Source organism: Varanus komodoensis, unplaced genomic scaffold (assembly GCF_004798865.1).
Source record: "Varanus komodoensis strain SLA01 unplaced genomic scaffold, ASM479886v1 scaffold17, whole genome shotgun sequence".
In the NCBI taxonomy this organism is placed as follows: Eukaryota; Metazoa; Chordata; class Lepidosauria; order Squamata; family Varanidae; genus Varanus; species Varanus komodoensis.
In genome coordinates, this window is record NW_025335505.1 from 24,227,624 (window position 1) to 24,246,900 (window position 19,277).

General features: G+C 43.1%; 1 protein-coding gene across 2 annotated transcripts; it reads left to right on the plus strand.

Moving 5' to 3' along the window:
* The first annotated feature begins 2,576 nt into the window (after positions 1-2,576).
* On the plus strand, positions 2,577-18,832 carry SIRT5 (sirtuin 5). 2 transcript variants are annotated; one of them, XM_044426622.1, is made up of 9 exons: positions 2,577-2,597; positions 5,833-5,965; positions 7,512-7,645; positions 8,934-9,159; positions 9,937-10,024; positions 10,988-11,041; positions 16,691-16,808; positions 17,762-17,877; positions 18,230-18,832. In XM_044426622.1, the coding sequence occupies exons 2-9, from the start codon at positions 5,851-5,853 to the stop codon at positions 18,303-18,305; spliced, it is 927 nt and encodes a 308-aa protein (XP_044282557.1). In that variant the 5' UTR covers positions 2,577-2,597; positions 5,833-5,850; the 3' UTR covers positions 18,306-18,832. The 2 variants fall into 2 exon arrangements, with proteins under 2 accessions (XP_044282557.1, XP_044282556.1); XM_044426621.1 differs by lacking the exon at positions 2,577-2,597 and adding an exon at positions 2,612-2,962.
* The last annotated feature ends 445 nt before the right edge of the window (positions 18,833-19,277 follow it).

The window sequence follows — 19,277 nt, forward strand, 5'->3', positions numbered from 1 at the left end:
AATAGTTATAAAAGTAGTTAATCCACAGCAACCACAATTACTATAAAATATAAAAAACATTTGAACAAAACATGGAGGAAAAAAAATGACTTTGGCCTGGTGCTGAAAAGCATAGAGTGTCAGCATAAGGTACACCTCTGAGGAGCTGGTCCCACAATTGGGGCGCCACCACAAGAGAAGGTCTTCCCCACTTCCTGGAGCTACACCTCCTGAAGAAGAACCTCTGCCACTGACTTTAGAGGTCAGGCAGATACATATGGAAGTAGGCATTTCTTCAGATAGGCCCTAAGCTATTTATATACCATTGTAAACACCTTAAAGGCCTGGAACTCAACAAGAAGCCAATGCAGCTGATAAAATATAGGTGTATGATCCCACCGTGAAGTATCTGTTAACAGGTGGGCAGCCCCATTTTGAAAGTAATACTGCTGCTATTTGCTGTGGAATTAAAAGAGGCATGCCAGGAGTTTGCAGCTTTGCTTAAGGATGGCTTTGCTTATTTCACTCTCTACAGGTAAAAGTTCAAATGCTGCTTCAGACTGCATCTATATATTTGTACCAAATAAGGAATCAAGCATTATTATGCACAAAAATCTGGAAAACAACTGAAGACTTCTAATTATCACTAGATTTTGGTTGTTGGGGGTATGCAAGGTTGCAAAAGAGTAAGCAAGCTTTTGAATAATGCTTATAGTCTCCTGAATAAGCTGTTACAGATGTCCTGTCTCACCCATACCATCAAGAAAAACGGCTTTGCTCTGTGTTTCTTTTACTAAGAGGGACAGAGTGAGGTGACCATCCTCTGGATTTGTCTAATGCACTTCAATTTCATGTCACTACATTGGCAAAAAGGAACACTTCTATGCACAATGGCATTTCCCAATAACTTAAAAATATTTAAATACTCCTCTTGGATAATTATACTGTTGCTAAATGTCCAAATCATGCTGCTGATTTTTGATAGATCATTGAAAACGTTTGTTGTTAATCTTTAGTCTGATGCATGGTTCCCTCATTTTAAAATTGCTTTATCATGGTATATAAGTGGTTGAGTACTATGATGAAAGAGACAATGGGTGGATGCATACAACACAATAAACCACCCTTCAAAGAAGCTATGGTTGGCTGGTTGTTTGCAGAACAATCCACTGCATGTCCAACAGACCATTGTGCTTATTGGGATTTGCTTTCCGTCTCCTTTCCTCTTGGTCTGCCAGCTGGGATCCCAGTGTCCTTAAGCTTTCTTGTCTCTCCTCCCACTCTTATTACTACCTTCTTGTACATATATTTTTAGCTCCAGAAAACTGTGAAATTATATTTTAAAAATTATTTCATTAGCTTCTGTGCAGGCACAGCCCCCATATGTGATGCAGAGATCACAAGGAAGAACCACAGTAGTAAGTGCTCTATAATGTAATTTAATGAATATCTTCCTTTTCTAGAGCAACTGGAGACTGAGGAGGTGATATAAAGGTGCAGCACTGGGAACTGTCCGTTAAGATAGAATTGTGCCTTGAGGAGGTGATATTGTTGTGACCCCCCCTTGTTGGGCAGCAAAAAGGGGTAGCAGTTGGAGCAGGAAAGAGTAGACAGGGTGTATTCTGCCACCAAGGACACAGCTATCAGCTGAGAGCCCGGGAGGAAGGAGGGGAAGTACAAGCTACCGTGAGTCCAACCACCTGTCAGGTAAACTGGGTTGTTCTATAAACAACTCACACTGTGTTGCTTATTTACAAACACAGCTACCTAGTATGAATTACAGTGCAATCCTATAGCTGTTTCCTCAGAAGTCCCATTAAGTTAATTTCGGCTTTCTCCCAAGTAATTGTGTATAGGATGGCAGCTTTCCTATCCAGACTTGTGCTTATACTCACTGAAAATAGCGAGACTTATTTCTGAGCAACTATGATCGGGCTGCATATTCTTACCAAAATAAAACGTGAACAAATTAAAGGTTAAGGAATGCAAATAAGCAGTATCCCGCCCCTCCCCCGGCGTGCTCTTTCCTCAAGAAATCAGTATGACCTGACTCCACCGTAATTTAAACCAATATTTAACATGTTTATTCTTTAATACTACGACCTACGTTTATTTTTAAAGCGGCCAGGAACAGATTTCGACAAAATTCTTCCTCCCTCCTCCACAATCGGAACAGTTTTTGTCCTATGCGTCCCTGAACGGGTGATAAGAGACGCCCGGAGGAGGAGGGCAGCGGCGTTGAACATCACCGCCTTGACAGCATTTTAGCAAATCAGGTGGAAGACAAACATTAATGATAAGTAAACAGAAAGATGAATTCGAATGGAGATAAAACTACGCCGCGGCTTCTCTAGCTGCGCTTCGGCGGAGACTCCCGCCGGCGGCGCCCTCTCGGTCCCGCGGCTGCCATAGCAACCCCGCGGCCGGCGCGGCCCGTGCAGGGCGGAACGAGCGGCAGACGTGCCGCGCCTCACGCAGCGCCGCCTGTCAGAGGCCGCTCCGGTGCTCGGGCACGCCCTCCGCCGGCGCCGACACTTCGCCTGCTCGCAGTCGAGGCCGCTGCTTCTGCCGTGCGGTGGCCTGGCGGGGGCGGGTCTGGCTGGGCCTACGGCGGGGCGGTGAGTACAGCCTGGGCTCTCCGAGGACGCCGAGGCTGAGCAGCTGGGAGCGCGGCGGTCGGTGGTTCCGCAGCTGCTGCCCCAGTCGGCTCCTGTTTCCCTGCGGAGGCAAGGGAGACCAGAGGAGGAAGAGCGGCCGGGGAGCTGCCTTACTTCCCGCTTTTGGCTGGCCTGGCTCGTTCTTGCAGGGGAAAGAAAAATATTCGGGGATAGAAAGCGCTGCCTCAGCCGCAATATCCAGGGCACAGGGACCACTGGAAGTACTCCTTGTATGAGGCAGCGCAGGTTGGTTCTTTAGGCCTCTGTGCTTCCCTTGGTTGGAGGAAGCATTCCTTTTCGTCGGCAAAAGTTACTGTAATAAAAAGGTATAAATGTTTTCTTTCTCAAACCCTCCTCCCCCTCCCCTCTTTCAGTGTAGCGTACCAAAATAATTCCTAGATTTCTTCAGCTGCAAGCAGACCTGAGTTTAGGTGGACATGCACGGAGTGCAGTCAAATGTATTACGTGTTTGGAGGCTTGTTGTCTTCGCAACGGTCCTGACTAGATTCCGCATATCCCTTCTCCGTTCTATAGACTGGGATATTGAGGTTTACCCAAATGGTTTGTTATTAACCCAGGATGGGGGTTGAGGCTGGATTTAACCCTAGCTCTGAAAACACAAATTCAGCGTCTGATTTGGCACGGTGTTGGGGCTTATAAGCATGTCCAGAAATTCTTTCTTTCCCTTTGCAGTTATTTATAGGTTACCTTTTTTCCTAAGAAACTTAGATGGTCTCCTGTCCAGAGACTTAGCAGATTCAGGACTACTAAGGTTTATAAGATAGTAGTGTTGATTCTTGCAGATCATGCTCCCCTTCCCCACCCTTCTCTCTGAATCATTGCCAGAAACAGACTTTAGTAATTTAAGCCGTGTTGCAAAAGGTCCAGTATTTAGTAATGTGTTGAGAACAGGGCTACCCAAAACCCTAACTCTAGGAGGGGGATATTACAGATTAAATGTGTATATGTGTTGGGGTACTTTGTAGAAAGTACACACATTCCTTCCCTTCAGCGTTTGTATTTAGCCATTACCTTGCCTAGAGAGATCTGAAAAGGTCAACTCGGAGTTTTAAAAGTGTTCTGAATGCATGGCCACATTGTTTAATAATACAGTAGATGCGATTTCCCAGAACAGGAGTACCTGATCTCTGGGTCAGGGAAAAATCAGGATGGGAAGCTAGGGTTTTTTGTTTTATTCAGGAGCGCAGGTTGGGGAACTTGTGGCTCCCTTTTTTCTCTGAAAAAAGATGTGTAGATCATACCTGAGTAGGCTGAGTGACTGTAGCAGTCACAGATAGATTTCAGTGCCCTCCTCAGGTACAGGGAAATTGAAGAGTTTATGGGATGCATATAACAAAGCTAGAATCTAAAAATTAATAATGTAAGCTTCTTTGAAAATGCTATCTGGAGTACTCTTTTATTGAGCAAAAATTAGTTACATTTTATGATCTGTGCAGAATATTTTCAAAAGCTTTAAGTGATGGGCTAAACTGGTATCTCATGTACTGATCCTGTAGGTTAGCCTTGTAAATAATCTCCCAAAGTTACTAGTTTGCGAATATTTTATGAACATGCTGGGAACTAGTAGAGGAAGAATAGAGAGCTGCGTTTCTAAACTGGATGCAGAAGAGCCACCTGTGGTTTTTATGGTGGACACAGAGGAGTCTTTCTTTCCACTAGAGCACTAACTTGGGTGTACACAGTATCTGGTTGCATCTAGTACATGGCCACCCCAAGCTAGTACTAGAAGAGTAGTAGCCATGGGAGATTCTAATACAAACAAACATAAGAAACAGAAAAACAGCACTATGTGTGCTGTGAATGTTTTTAGGGCTACAGTGAGAATGAATGTTGCTATTGTATTTCTTATATAGCAGTGACAGTTGCCCTAAGGTTGCCCATAATCCTCCACACCCAACAAAGAAACTGGATAGTCATCTGAGTGGGATGGTGTAAACTGGTGACCTGCAACAGTAGAGGGTTGGACCTAATGGCCTTCTTGGCCCCTTCCAACTCAACTATTCTGTGATTACTGGCATCCAATCAAGCCTCCATGCTGTTCAACCCTGCAAAAGAGATATGGCTGATTTTGGTTGGCTGTGTGTTTTGTCTCTGCTCAAGAGGTGGTGGAATTGAGGCACTGCCAGGTTCCTTCTATCCTGTGTATCCTAGAGGAGTGTCTCTCCTCTCCATTCCCCAGAATGCCAACCCTGCACCAGCTGTGAAGCCACACTTACAACTTTGGTGCTGCAGCCAGTGCAATATGAATCACTCCAAGCATGAAAGCTAGGGTAGTGTTGTTTTTAGTATTGATTTTAGTGTTGTTTTTAGTATTGATTTTATATTTATGTGATGCTGTGCCCTGATTATTTATGTTATTGCCACCCTGAGACATTGCAAAATACAGTAGTACCTCGGCTCACGAATGCCTCAGTTCATGACCAAATCGGGTTACGAACAGAAATTTCATAAAAATTTGGTCGTAGGTCACAAACTCTGCATCAGGTGACGATTGTGAGCGCACCCGCCTTCCCTGCACAGGCGCGCGTGTGTGTGTGGGGAAGATGGCCACGATCGTGCTGGGGGGGGGGGGGGGGGGGCGGGGGGGGGTTGGGCCGTTTTTTCCTGCGCGCGCCCGTGCACCCCTCCCTTCCCCCCCCCCAAGTGACAGGGGGGGGGGGGGGAGATGGTTGTGATCTTTGTTCTTTGTCACTTTGCTTCAAATTTTTGTGAGTAAAAAAAATAGTTGCAGAATGGATTAACCTTATTTACATTGACCTTTATGGGGAAATTTGACTTGGTGCATGACCAATGTGGGTCGCGACCAGAGTCCTGGAACGGATTAAGTTCGTGAGCCAAGGTACCACTGTAAATAAATAAATTTCAGTTTGCAACTGACTTTGGCGCATATTTCCAAGGACAGGGCTGGGACTCTGCTTCTAATGTTCCCTTGACCGTCTAGAGGTCATAGGATTGCACTCCAGTGTGTCAAGGTAGTAGGCATTTCTTTCTGAGTACTGTGAGGAAAACAAATAATCCAATAGGGAGCAAGACATTAATCACAATGGGGTATATACTAGATAACTGCAGGTGAAGTTTGACAAGTTACCTGTGGGCATGCCTTAGAATTTGTTTTACCATCTGTCAAGAAAGTATTTTCAGTTTTCCATTTGCTTTTTCCCCCCATTTTCACTAGTACTATCCAGTGATCCTGATGAATTTTTTCCACTTTACTACAAGAAGGTTGGTTTCTCAAGTATATTGTGGACTTAAACCGGCATCTTCCAAGAAACAATTGACCTGCTTTGAAATGGCAAGACCCAGTTCAAGTAAGAAGGGATTCTTTCAACGTCATGTGTGTTTTTCTGTGTGTGTATAAGATAAGATATCATTAAACTGAGGTGCAAGAATCTTCCCACTTTGCTATCTTCCACATTTGAATGTTTCAGATTTCAAGTGTTGTTAATACTGTTAAAGAAATTTAAAAATTTTGATGACATCATATAAAAAAACTGAGTAAAATTCTCACCCATTCCTATGGTAAATTAGTTATTTCTTTTCCTTGTGTAATGAATGCACTTTGACATGTAAAAAGATGAACACTTCCAACTGAATCATTTGGGCTTTGAGAGTCATCGCTGATGGACATGACTGCATGGGTGACAGGATCTGTTTTAAGGAAATGTTTTACTGTGTTCTTATCTTCCTAAGGATGGATGAACTGTATGATGCCTTGGTAAATGTATATGCCTAAATACACTTGTGTGCAGTGGTGGGGTTTATGGGATGAACTGGTGGGAGGACCGTGTCTTAGGTCTTCCAGTTGTATTCAGTTTTCCCCTTCCTCCAAGCTGGACTTACTTCTGGTTTTGAAGCCCAGATGCACAAAAGCACATTTTAAAATAGCCTCAGGGATGGGGCAAGGCAGGCTGATGCTTTTTGTAAAACCATCCTCTGTGTGTATTATTTACTGGGAAAGTCAGGCTGAAATTTAATCTAAATTTGTAATGTCCACAGAGCGCACAGAAACATGCACTTATATCTGAGTTAAATCAATGGACATTGTTAGCACTTTGCTGTGCCAGGTTAGCTCCATAATTAGTAAGAAACTTATAAATGCAAATTTAGTGATAGCTAACCACAGCAGCTGTGGCCCTAGAAAGCATAGCTAATTGTATGATAAATAGATAGAATACCTACTTTTACCTTGACATATTCAAAAAGTTTAAAGAAAAATGATGAAGTTTATTCTGTTGTATTCAGCTAAGTCTATACATAACCAAGTACTGTCAGTTTCTGTTAACAGTTAAGTTAGGTTTTGATTCTCAGGATTTGCTAGTCCTGCTACTAAGATCCCTTAAGGGCACAAACCTGTGCATGTTCAGACAGGAAAAAGAGTGTTTCTGTTTCCAGCAGCCTCTAGCCAGCCATGCTGGAGCATGCTGGGAATTGTAGAACTTTTTAACCATCTAAATATGCATTTGTCTGATTGAACTTTGAGACCTCACAGATGCAAAACATGCTTTTCATTTATTTGTGTTTTTAAAGATGGATGGACTAATTGTTAGAAATCATTAGTGTGCCCACTTTGATACATTGAGTTATAGGATGAATGGTTATTCATATACTGCAGTATTGCTGAAACCATATTTGTGGCTCTTATTTAAACATTTTTATAGGGCCAACATCATGCTAAGGTAATTTTTTGTGAAATATTTCCTTCAATTCTTGTGCATAGATGTTTCAAGATCTAAAGCTAAATAATAGAATTTCAGCATGAATTTCCCAATTCCCAGGCAGAATAGTTTTATATATATTTAAAACATATCTTATATACATTCAACAAATCATACTTTCCCCCCTTTCTTTTTAAAGATATGGCTGATTTCCGAGAAATATTTGCAAAAGCAAAGCACATAGCTATTATTACAGGGGCTGGTGTCAGTGCAGAGAGTGGTGTTCCAACCTTTCGAGGTGCAGGGGGCTACTGGAGAAAATGGCAAGCTCAGGTATGTATTATTGGTCCATATTTTCAGGAATGCTAAGTTCTGGTAATAGTTTGCAAGGCTGTCTTACATTACATTCTACTGCATATTTGCAGTAAATACAAACATCATTAATTCCACCAGACCAGTTACTTTTCAGCTTTAGGCTTAATCACTAGCAAATGAGTTAGCAACACAATCTGTTTGGTTATAGTGCATTAATATGTTATTTTTCCTACTTGGGATACAAATAGCCAGAATGTTTTACTTCTTCCATGATTAGTCACTTTTTCAAGGTTTTCCATGAAATGCAGGAAAAATAAATGCCACATTTGCTTTGGGCACACATCCTAATTAGGTTAATAAGTCTGATACTGAGGCTGAGGCTGAGGTTTGGAGTGACTTGTGAGGTTGGCTATGAAGCTTATACTTGTACTGAACATAGTTGTTGTATTAAATGACATGTAGGCAACTTTTCTGGATCCATTCATTTGGTACCATCCATTTGTAGCATCACCATTTGGTATCCATCCATTTGGCAATTTGAGCAGTCTGTTATGGGCATCTCCAAAAAATGGTTGCCATAGGAATCAAGGAGCAAAGCCTAGTAAAATCAGTAGGATTTAGTTATATGTAATTTGGGTCCCATTGATTTCACTGAGTGAAATCTAACTACAACTAAATCTGGATGCAATTCAGTTTCCAGTAATATAGCCCATTGCAAAGAACTCCTGAAGAAATTAATAGATGAGAATAGCATAGTGGCCAAGAGTGTGAGCTATGAAGTCCCTGGTTCCAGTATCACCCAAACCACAAATTTTCCATATGGCCTTATATCGGTCAAGCCAGTATCCTGCTGCTTCTGCTCACCTCCATTGGCAATATGGAGGGCAGTAACATTAGTTGGCATTATTGTTTCATGTACTACTCCAGTAACCCACATAAGGAAATCACTTACAATGTGGACAGAAAAACACAGACGTTGTGTGAAGCTGAATACTGCTTATTGTTATGAAGACTCTCTGATCTAAATGCTTTTTATGATAACCTTGTTGATTGTCTTCTCAGTGCTGAATTTAAAGATGTGTTGTTACTTAGTTTTTTTATTTGTTAAAACTGTTGTTTTGTTATAACCCCTGATTTAAAATGAAGACTGAACTCAGGCAATAGTATTCCAGTAATGTTTGTGAAGCACTTGGAATACTGAAATGTACTATATAAATACCAAACCATCTTAGTGCTCTTACAGTGGGACATAAGACTCAGGTATAGACCTTATTTTCTGTTAATGGGGTTTTTCTCCTTTCCACAGGAATTGGCTACTCCAGAGGCTTTTGCAAGGAACCCCTCAAGGGTGTGGGAATTTTACCATTACCGGAGGGAGCTTATGATGACTAAACATCCAAACCCAGCACACATTGCCATAGCAGAGTGTGAGATGAGACTGAACAAGCAAGGCAGGAGTGTTGTGGTCATCACACAGAACATTGATGAACTCCACAGGAAAGCAGGAACAACACACCTTTTAGAAATTCATGGTAAAAATCCACAGCAGTACCTTAATGATACTCAGCCATCCTTTATACATATTTTTTCATATTTCCAAGCATGAAGAAAACACATCAATAAAGATGTAGGAATTTGCTTTGAAAAGCATGTTTGAGAATAAGTGTTACATGCATCAACAAATCAGGACATTCTTAGCTTTCTATGCATGCAGAAAAATGTTTGCTTGCTTTTCTTTTCCACTTGCATCCCCTCATCATACCTGTGTCCCCAAGTTATTTTTGAAGGCTTTGATAATCCAAGGACTTCCAGTAGGAAGAGGAAATCAGCACTACCCCTGTCTTTGGACATATGCACAGAATTTCATTTGTTTTACTTTTAGAAACCTGACTGAATACTTAAGGCAGGCTCCCTAGAAATCTTAAGCACATTAATCTGTGAACTATTTATCTTTTAGAATTTGTACATTAAACTTTAATTCAGAGGGAGAAATTACCATAAGGTAAATAGTTTTCTCAAAACTTTCCCATTATCTTTTATTTGGGTTTGTGTCTTCGTAGTGCCTATGTTACTGAAATAGTTCAATAATCCCATATGGCTAGTGAATACATGGTTTAACTTGTTGGTGCCCAAACAATTCATAAATTTAAATTTTAGAATACATGATAAGTCTTAAAATAGAATATCATTGGTTACAGTTTAATCTTCCAAATATATTAAAGTCAAATTTAAATGGTAGCAGTTTTGCATTAGCAGTTGTGAAGTCAAGATTTAAAGCAGTAATCTGGGATTGTTACTTAATTTTATAGGTAGCCTATTTAAAACCCGATGCACCAGTTGTGGAAATGTGACAGCAAACTACAAGAGTCCAATTTGTCCTGCTCTGGCTGGAAAAGGGTAACTGATCTGTGCTATGATACCTATAGTTTGTGTCAGAGGGAAGTAGTGATGATACTGGCCAATATGTTCTCCCAAGTAAGGTTAAGTAAAAATATAGATGGTGCGATCCTGCTCTCCCCCCTCCCCCCACAAGACTGTGAGTGGAAGGCTCTTCTCATGCACAAGAGGAGCAAACATGCTTTCTGGAAGCACCTGGTATATTTACGGGGTGCTTCTCCAGAGGGTCTTCATATCTTGGGTGGGATTTCCAGTGACTGGCAGCTGCTCCTTGTAGAAGAAATGTAAAAGCTCCTATGAACAGGTAGAGCAGAGCTTTGCAGCCATTGAGTTTAAATGGTCTAAAAAGGCATCAGTCAGCAGACACTCTTTTTTCTTTATGGCTGTCTATTTCACGGGGCACTTGAAAAGTTGTCTGTCTAACGTTAAAGTTTGCAAGAAATTATTTTTAAATGTCATAAATGGGCAATAAAAATAAAAGATGAACTTGATGATGTTCCTGTAAAATATCTGTCCTCACGTCCCATAAAAGTTTGTTTTTAATTTGGCTTTTTGCTCTATATCTCTTTCTTAAAAGTAATTTCTATTGCATACCCCAGAATAGTTTTCGGCATGAAATGATCCACACCTCACTAGAACAAGCTGTTTACACATTGTGAAGCTTGTGGTCTCCTTAATATGAAATACAATACAACATGATTTTTACATTATTATTTCATTTCATTTATATCCTACTTTTTTTTTCCTTTTGTGAGGAACCCAAGGAAGCTTACACAGAGATCTTCCTCCTTATCCTCACAGCAACCCTGTGAGGTAGGTCAGACTGAGAGTGAGTGCCTGGCCCAAAGTCACCAAGTGTACACTTCATAGCCAAGTGAAGACTAGAACCTGGATTCAAAATGACTACCTACACTGACTTTATATGATGATTTTTACTTGTAAACTTACATTTCTTTATTGTAGCGCTCCAGATCCTGATGCAGAAGATAGCAAGATTCCTGTGGAAGATCTTCCTCGGTGAGAGTCAAAGAACCATAGCATTCAACTATGCAGATATGTATCAATCTGTGTAAATGTGTGGTACAGTTTTTTTTTGCCCTTTGTCAAAAGCAAGAACTGTTTGACTTCCAGATAGGCAGTCAAAGCAAATACAGCTGCTTTACAAATGATGGACAGCAACCATAGCACTTCCACACAGCCACATGAATGGAACAGCACAGGAATGGAACAGGATTACATCTGTTGATGCTGCTGTGTACATAGGTTCACTGGATAGTGTGGAACTGCCTGTGCGTAGATAAACGTTGTGCAGGCTCCCTCAAGTGATCAAAGAACCTCTCAAGCCCAGGATGTAAGCAACAAGTGATTACAGCTGCAACACGAGGCCTAGGATAGAGTTCTTTGCAAGAGGCTAGAGAACCCAAAACAAAAAGACGTCCAAATATAGGCTGAAGTCTGTACTAGTAAGACAAAGCAGAGTCAGAGATCCAGCAAAGTACAGTAGGCCCAAAGGCTAGGGCAGAGTTAGGAAGAAGTGAAGTCATACATCAACAGGGTATAACAGGCCCAGAAGCAAAGGCAGAATCAGGAACAGGTAAAGGTGCTCATACCTACAAGGCATGGCAGAACTAGAGGCTAAGATAGAGGCCGCAAGAAAGACTTCCGCCCACCTCCAGCAGGACCCTGCTCCATTGCGCTGCTGGAGGAAACAGGCGCCGCGTGGGCAAGCGAACGCGGGCAGACGCGCGCAGCCACGGCGTCGACGGCAGCCAGCTTCAGCGGCCAGCGCAGGCGCACGCGTTGCCGGAGAGCGCCGCCCGCCGGCCCAGGTGATCGGGCGCGCGCAGTGCGCCACGGGGCGGGACTCGGAGGCGCCCTGCAGACTCAAAGCAGCGGCCGGGGCCGAAGGGCGGCGACCAAAGGGGTCGCCGCCGTTTGGGGTGCCGTTTGGGGTGCCGTTCGGGGGGACAAGAGGGGGGCTGGGCTGGCCAAGGACTCTTGTTGAAATAGGCTTGCCTACTGCTGAATCTTAGGGAAGGGGAAGGATTCCCCCCCCCTTTCTTTTTCTTTTTGTCGTTCTTTTTTCTCCTCCTTCGACCTACTTTATAATTTTACCCTGCTTTAATCAGTGCTTTGAGTCATCCCTGGCCATGTCGACGTTTATATATCCTGGGGAACACACGGGCGCTGCTATTGATGTGGTCACAGGCAATGGTCGTTACAACAATAGGGGCTTAACGTGTGCACGTAGAAGAAGGATGGACAGATGGCTGACACCTATCCCTCCTTCTGGTCTTGCCCCCAACCAGAGGGCGCCAGGTAGTCTTGTCAACCACCCCTCGGGCCTGATGGTGCTGCTGCTCAATGCCAGGTCGGTCAATAATAAATCTTCCCTCATCCATGACTTGATTGTGGATGAGGGGGCCGACCTGGCTTGCATAATGGAGACCTGGGCGGGAGAGGGAGGGGATGTTGCCCTCTCCCAATTGTGCCCGCCCGGGTATCTGGTTCAACACTGTTCACGCCCAGAAGGGAGGGGAGGGGGAGTCGCGTTGGTTTACCGAGCCTCCATCTCTCTCATGGGTCTTCGGTCCCTTTGAGACCAGGGCTGGAGTGCCTCTACTTGGTGTTGGGCGAACGAGACAGATTGGGGATTCTATTAGTGTACCGTGCACCCTTCTGCCCAGCAGTCTCCCTATCTGAGCTGACAGAGACCGTCTCGGACCTGGTGTTGAGGACCCCCAGGATGTTGGTCCTGGGGGACTTCAATCTCCATGCCGAGTCTGGACTGACCGGGGCGGCTCAGGAATTCATGGCCTCCATGACGGCCATGGGCCTGTCTCAACACGTCATCGGCCCGACCCATGAATGTGGACACACTCTGGACCTGGTATTCACGACGGGGCAGGAAGAGGATGACCTGAGGGTGAGGAACTTATGTTTGACTCCCCTGTCATGGTCAGATCACCTCCTGGTGAGGTTTGTGCTCGAGAGCGGCCTCCCCCTCTATAAGAGTGCGGACCCGATTGTATGGGCCCGCCCCCGGAGCCAGATGGATCCAGATGGATTCCTGAAGGCCCTGGGGGAGTTTCCGGCGGACAAGACTGGTGCTCCTGTCGAGGCTCTGGTCGAACTGTGGAATGGAGAGATGACCAGGGCTGTGGACACGATCGCTCCCAAGCACCCTCTCCCACCGGGCAGAGTCCGCTCTTCCCCTTGGTATACACCTGAATTGCGGGCAATGAAGCGGGTTGGGAGACGACTAGAGTGTAGGTGGAGGAAATCACGGGATGAATCTGACCGAACACACTTGAGTCCACTATCAGGCCTATGCTGTGGCGGTGAAGGCAGCGAAAAAGAAGTTTTTTTCTGCTTCCATTGCCTCCTCACAATGCTGTCCGGCGGAGCTCTTCTGAGTGGTGCAAGGCCTGGTTCGCCCGGGTCCTAAGGAAGATCCGATGCCACCCTCAAAGGCCCGCTGTGACGACTTTGCCAGGCATTTCAGGGAGAAAATCGCTCAGATTCGTCACGAGCTGGACTCCACTAATGAATCAGAGGTCTCTGGGGAGACGCCAATGCTACTGTCTGGTCCAAAATTATTGGAGGAATTTCAATTATTGCGGCCCGATGATGTGGACAAGGTGCTTGGACGAGTACGTCCCACCACTTGCCTATTGGATCCTTGCCCGTCTTGGTTAATAACTCCAAGCACGGGATTGGGACCTGGATCTTGGAAGTGGTTAACACTTCTCTGAGGGAGGGTCGAGTGCCTGCCCCTTTAAAGGAGGCGGTAATACGACCGGTCCTGAAGAAAGCGTCACTGGATCCAGAGATGGCCACTAACTATAGACCTGTGGCCAACATCCCGTTTCTGGGCAAGGTGTTGGAGCGAGTGGTGGCGGGACAACTCCAAGCACTCTTGGATGAAACTGATTATCTGGCTCCTTTTCAGTCCGGCTTCAGATCCGGGTACAGTACTGAATCTGCCTTGGTCGCCCTGTACGATGACCTGTGCAGGGAGAAGGACAGGGGGAGTGTGTCCCTGTTGGTTCTTCTGGACCTCTCAGCGGCTTTCGATACCATCGACCATGGTATCCTTCTGGATAGGCTAGCGGGATTGGGGGTTGGAGGCACTGCTTTGCAGTGGTTCCGCTCCTATCTCAACGGTCGATTCCAGAAGGTAGTGCTGGGGGACCATGTCTCTACGTCATGGCAGTTATGCCATGGAGTACCACAGGGCTCCATTCTGTCCCCTCTGCTATTTAACATCTATATGAAACCGCTGGGAGAGGTCATCAGGAGGTGTGGGCTGCGGAATCATCAATACGCTGATGATACCCAGCTCTACCTCTCGTTTTTCACTAATCCAGGTGAGGCAGTGGCTGTGCTGAACCGGTGCTTGGCTGAGGTAAGGGAATGGATGAGGGCCAATAAACTGAAACTCAACCCAGACAAGACGGAGGTCCTGTTGGTTGGCGGATCGGGTTTTGGAGAGGGTGGATTTGACCTGGTCCTGAATGGTGCAACACTCCCTCTTAGGGATAAGGTCCGCAGCTTAGGAGTTCTCCTCGACCTGGAGCTTTCTTTGGAAGCTCAGGTGACAGCAGTGGCGAGGAACGCCTTCCTTCAGCTTCGGCTGATTAATCAGCTGCGCCCCTACCTGGAGTACGACTGCCTGGCGACGGTGACACACGTGCTGGTGACTTCCCGCCTAGACTTCTGTAACGCGCTTTACGTGGGGCTTCCCCTGAAGACGGTCCGAACACTTCAATTGGTGCAAAATAGAGCTGCCAGGTTGCTGACGGGGACGGGGCGTTATGCTCACATGACTCCAGTCCTCTGTCAACTTCACTGGCTTCCCATTGAAGCCCGGGCCCAATTCAAGGTGTTGATTATGACCTATAAAGCCCTAAATGGCTTGGGTCCTGGCTACCTGAACGAGAGCTTATATATATGCCCGACCGCCCTTTGAGATCTGCGGGAGAGTCCCTTCTCCGGGAACCCTCCATGAAAGAAATTAGGAGAGTAAGTACTCGGAGAATGGCTTTCTCTGTGGTGGCGCCCAACCTATGGAATTCACTCCCCAAAGAGGTCTGCCTGGCACCGTCGTTATTGGTTTTTCGGCGCCAGGTAAAGACCTTTTTATTTAAACATCATTTTAATTGTTAAAACATATGATCTGGCCAGGACAACTTCTTCTTCCTTCTCTTTTCTCCTCCTATATTTTTATTTACTTATTTTATACTGATAATTTTATATTTATAACTCAGTGTATTTTTTGTATTTTTGTATTTAATGGTAATTTATTATGTTCTATTGTATTTCAATGTATTTTATTGTGTTGTAAGCCGCCCCGAGGTTTCGGCAAGGGGCGGCATAGAAATGTTATAATAATAACAATAACAATAAGGTCTAGAGACAAGCTGAGATCAGATACCAGCTTTGGCAAAGGAGAGGCAAGAGCAAGGCAAGGTCACAGAAAACAAGTAATAGGTACCTGGCAAGGCAGGATCACGCTGAAGATAAGGCATAGTGAAGGGCAAGGCTAGCACCAGGATTAGGAGCATGATATAGCCACCACAAAGGCCTGTGTTACTGTAGCAAAGCTGAGCAACCCAAGGAAGCCTTCCAGGACTCCCACCTTGTGCTGCATGATTGCCCAGGCTCTGCGCCTTACAAGTACCTGCAGACTTACTCTAGTGCTGCAGGCACTTGCTGAGTGACTTCTAATGCTCTTAAGCATCATGCCACCAGAGGTAGCTGTGTAAGGACTTTGGATCCTAACACTACCTTTACAAGGCTCCCTGATGTTTCACATGGAGTCAACATGCACATATTTCGCAACTGAGCTTTTTCATACTTCTTGCTCAGTTTACATGCAGAACTGGTGAGTGTAATACAATTTGATTACGTCAGTATACATAAATTGTTTAGACTATACTTCATCACAAACGTTTCAGTATACATAAAATATTAAATGCAATAAAAACAGCAGCAGTTGGACGCTAAACTGGATATCTAATCCCATCATATGCATTATATGCTGCAATCCTATGAAAATTTAGTATGGAGTAGATTTCATGAAGTGCAATATGATTTAGTTTTGAGTAAACCTGCTTAGAATTGGGCTTTCAGTCTTGTTTTGTTCATTCTACAATGTTCTAAACTTGGAAGAAGGATCTTTATAACAGAACAAAAAATATTTTTTTCATTTTTTAGTAAAAATTTTGGGTAGTATTTTCCAAGGTGATTTTGATACTATTTTCTGCATTTTGAGTTTAGTCCATACTTGGGAATGATCCAGCCAGTTATATGACTTACGCCACATGGATTTTACTCAGAGAATAACATAAGCATGTGCTTATGTCTATTTTAAAATTGGTGGCACACTTAAAATGTGTATCTTTGGCTGAACTGCACTCATTCTAAGTTCCAAGATTGAACAAATGTTCCTGAAGTGTTTCAGAATTATTTTGGACCAGAGATTATATAAATTAATGAGTATTTTCTTGTTTTTTAGAATGAAACCAATGAAATATATTGTCCAGGTTTGTGATAAACCTGGTAGACTTTTTAGTAAACTAACTGATTTATTACAATTATGATTATTTTTTTCTAGCTTTGCTTTAGTTTGTAGTATAATTTTTCCTTTTTTTTAATGTACAGGTGCGAAGAATGCAGTGGCCTCTTGCGTCCTCATGTTGTGTGGTTTGGAGAAACTTTGAATTCTGATAATCTTACTGAAGTTGAAAAAGAACTTGAGATTTGTGATCTTTGTTTAGTAGTAAGTGATTTTAATTTTTTCCCTTACTTTTAACATTTCAGATTATCTAACCTTGTAAAACTTCATGATTTCCAGGCAAGTATGTCCAGTAGTAACTGTCAGAAGTAACATTAGTCATGAAGCTTCAAATGTTGAAAGAGGAAAGCATTGGGCATTTGACTGTCAAATGCTTTCTTAAAACATTAATTTTATTAGAACAACAAAATTTGAATTGACAGATTAAATACTTGTACTAATGACAAAAAGAATGTTAACTCATGTGATGATCCCTGCACAATGAGAGTGTCAGAGTGCCAGATAAAATTGTCAGGTTGCTGGCATACCACTGGAGAGTTATTTTTGAAGCTCTGAGGGTAAGCAGAAATTTCTCAAAGTGAGCATCATTGTTCATTGGATTGTTATTTCAACATTCCAGTTCAAAATCTGTGACTGGTGAAAGATTATGTGAAATCGGCCAACACATCAGTATCAACTTTTCAATCTAAGATGATGTGAGATTGTTCAGCCCTCTTCTATTTGAGCTCTGTCATGGGTCCAGTACAAATGTAGGATTTTGTCATCCCTTATTCTGAGGGATCAGGAGTGTCCCAGTGACTCATGCATTACATCCTTTCTCCTGCGTGAATCCCCTGTCCTGTACCTTTTCAGTGTTAATGATATTAGTGATATGTTAGCACCACTACAGTCGGTAATCAAATTTTAATCCAGAATTCGAAAGTGATTTACAATTCCTGCTTGAAAGTTAGTGTTAGTGTTGCAAAATGCAACATTTTGTCTAAAGGAAAATGATTGAGAATGAGCCCATTAGACACTCCCAATCTCTGGTCAGGGAATTGTGAAACATGGTATCTGTGTCAGGACAAAATAGTGAATACTTAAATGAATGCTTACTAAGGTTAATAATCATTGTATGGTTGACTTTGGTTCTGGAATATATTTTTTCTCTTTCTCAGGTTGGAACCTCTTCTATAGTATATCCTGCTGCCATGTTTGCTCCTCAGGTATCTGCCAGAGGAGTGCCAGTTGCAGAATTCAATATGCAAAGTACTCCAGCCACAGACAGATTCAGGTAACATCCTAATAGTTTGTACGTATTAGTTGAAGAATTAGTTCCCATCAAATGCAAATATAAACAAAGTATCTAAAATGTCTGTCAGGAAAGGTGGTGCCATTTCCTGACTTGCTGCCTAATCTGCAGAGAAGTATGTGGGATCATAAATGACTGCCAAAGATCAATTGGCTTATGAAATGAGGCAGTAGGCAAAACGGATAACAATGTCCTCTTTAAAAACTTTCTGTGCTGACTCAAAGCTCATCTTTCTCCAGTATGTTTGCCTTGGGTTAGTTTTGACTTAGTAGCCAAAGTGCATTTAGATATTTTGACAAAGAACTATGCATATCCTGATAATCTTGTCTTTTAGGTTTCATTTCCCAGGCCCCTGTGGTACCACATTGCCCCCAGCACTTGCTCGCCATGAAACTGAGATCATCTCATGAACACTTACCAGACACACAGAGGAAAAATATAATTGCTAATATCTGAAGGGGCAAGCACAAGAAGAACTTTAAACTTGCTGAAAACGCTTTGCCTGTAATTGAGCAGTGAGCTCCAAGGATGACAATGAACAAAATAAATCATGGGTTTTTTGATTGATTTCAAGAATGAGCAGAGGAAAAGTATTATCATGGACTGGGATGCTTGAAAAGCAGTTACATTTTTCTTGGACTAAAATGTTACATGCAATGACAATATAAACTGTTCATTCAAATGCGGTGACAAAGGGAACATTCATGCTCCCGAGTATCAGGCTTGATTTGTGGTGATTCTTAAATATGAACTTCACTATAGCTGTATGCTTCACAAAATAGTTTTATACAACAGGTGTTAAATTCATTAATATGGAAGACTAAGTAAGCAAATAGACGATGACAGCTTTTAACGTAGCATACACAGCTGTATTTTTTTTTGCAGGAAATCAATAAAGCAAGGTGGTTTTCTCATGAGACATTGCACTTTCCAAAAATGGTTCAGTTTGAGATTGTGCATTTCTTCGTTGGTAATCCATATAAGAAAGTAATAGAAGGCATATATGAAACAGCATCCCCTTCCATAGTATGGATACTTGCTTCCTTTTCACTTCCAAAATTGTATTTATATCCTGCCTTCTTTTCTTCCAAGGAACTCAAGGTGTCTTAGATAATTCTCCTCTTCCTCTCAGTCTTATCAGCACAATAATAATACTGTGAGATAGGTTGAGATGAGAGTCTGACTGGCCCAAAGTTTACCCAGTTAGCTCCATGGCTGAGTGGGGACTAGAACCCAGACCTGAGTTCCCAGTCCCACACTACTACAACATACTGGTTCTCTATATTTTAGGGATTATTTACTGCACTCTTTTAATTCTTTTATCAGCTGTACTAGAGTACTCAAAGAAGTTGAATTAATGTTTTGTCTTTATACCAAAGCAT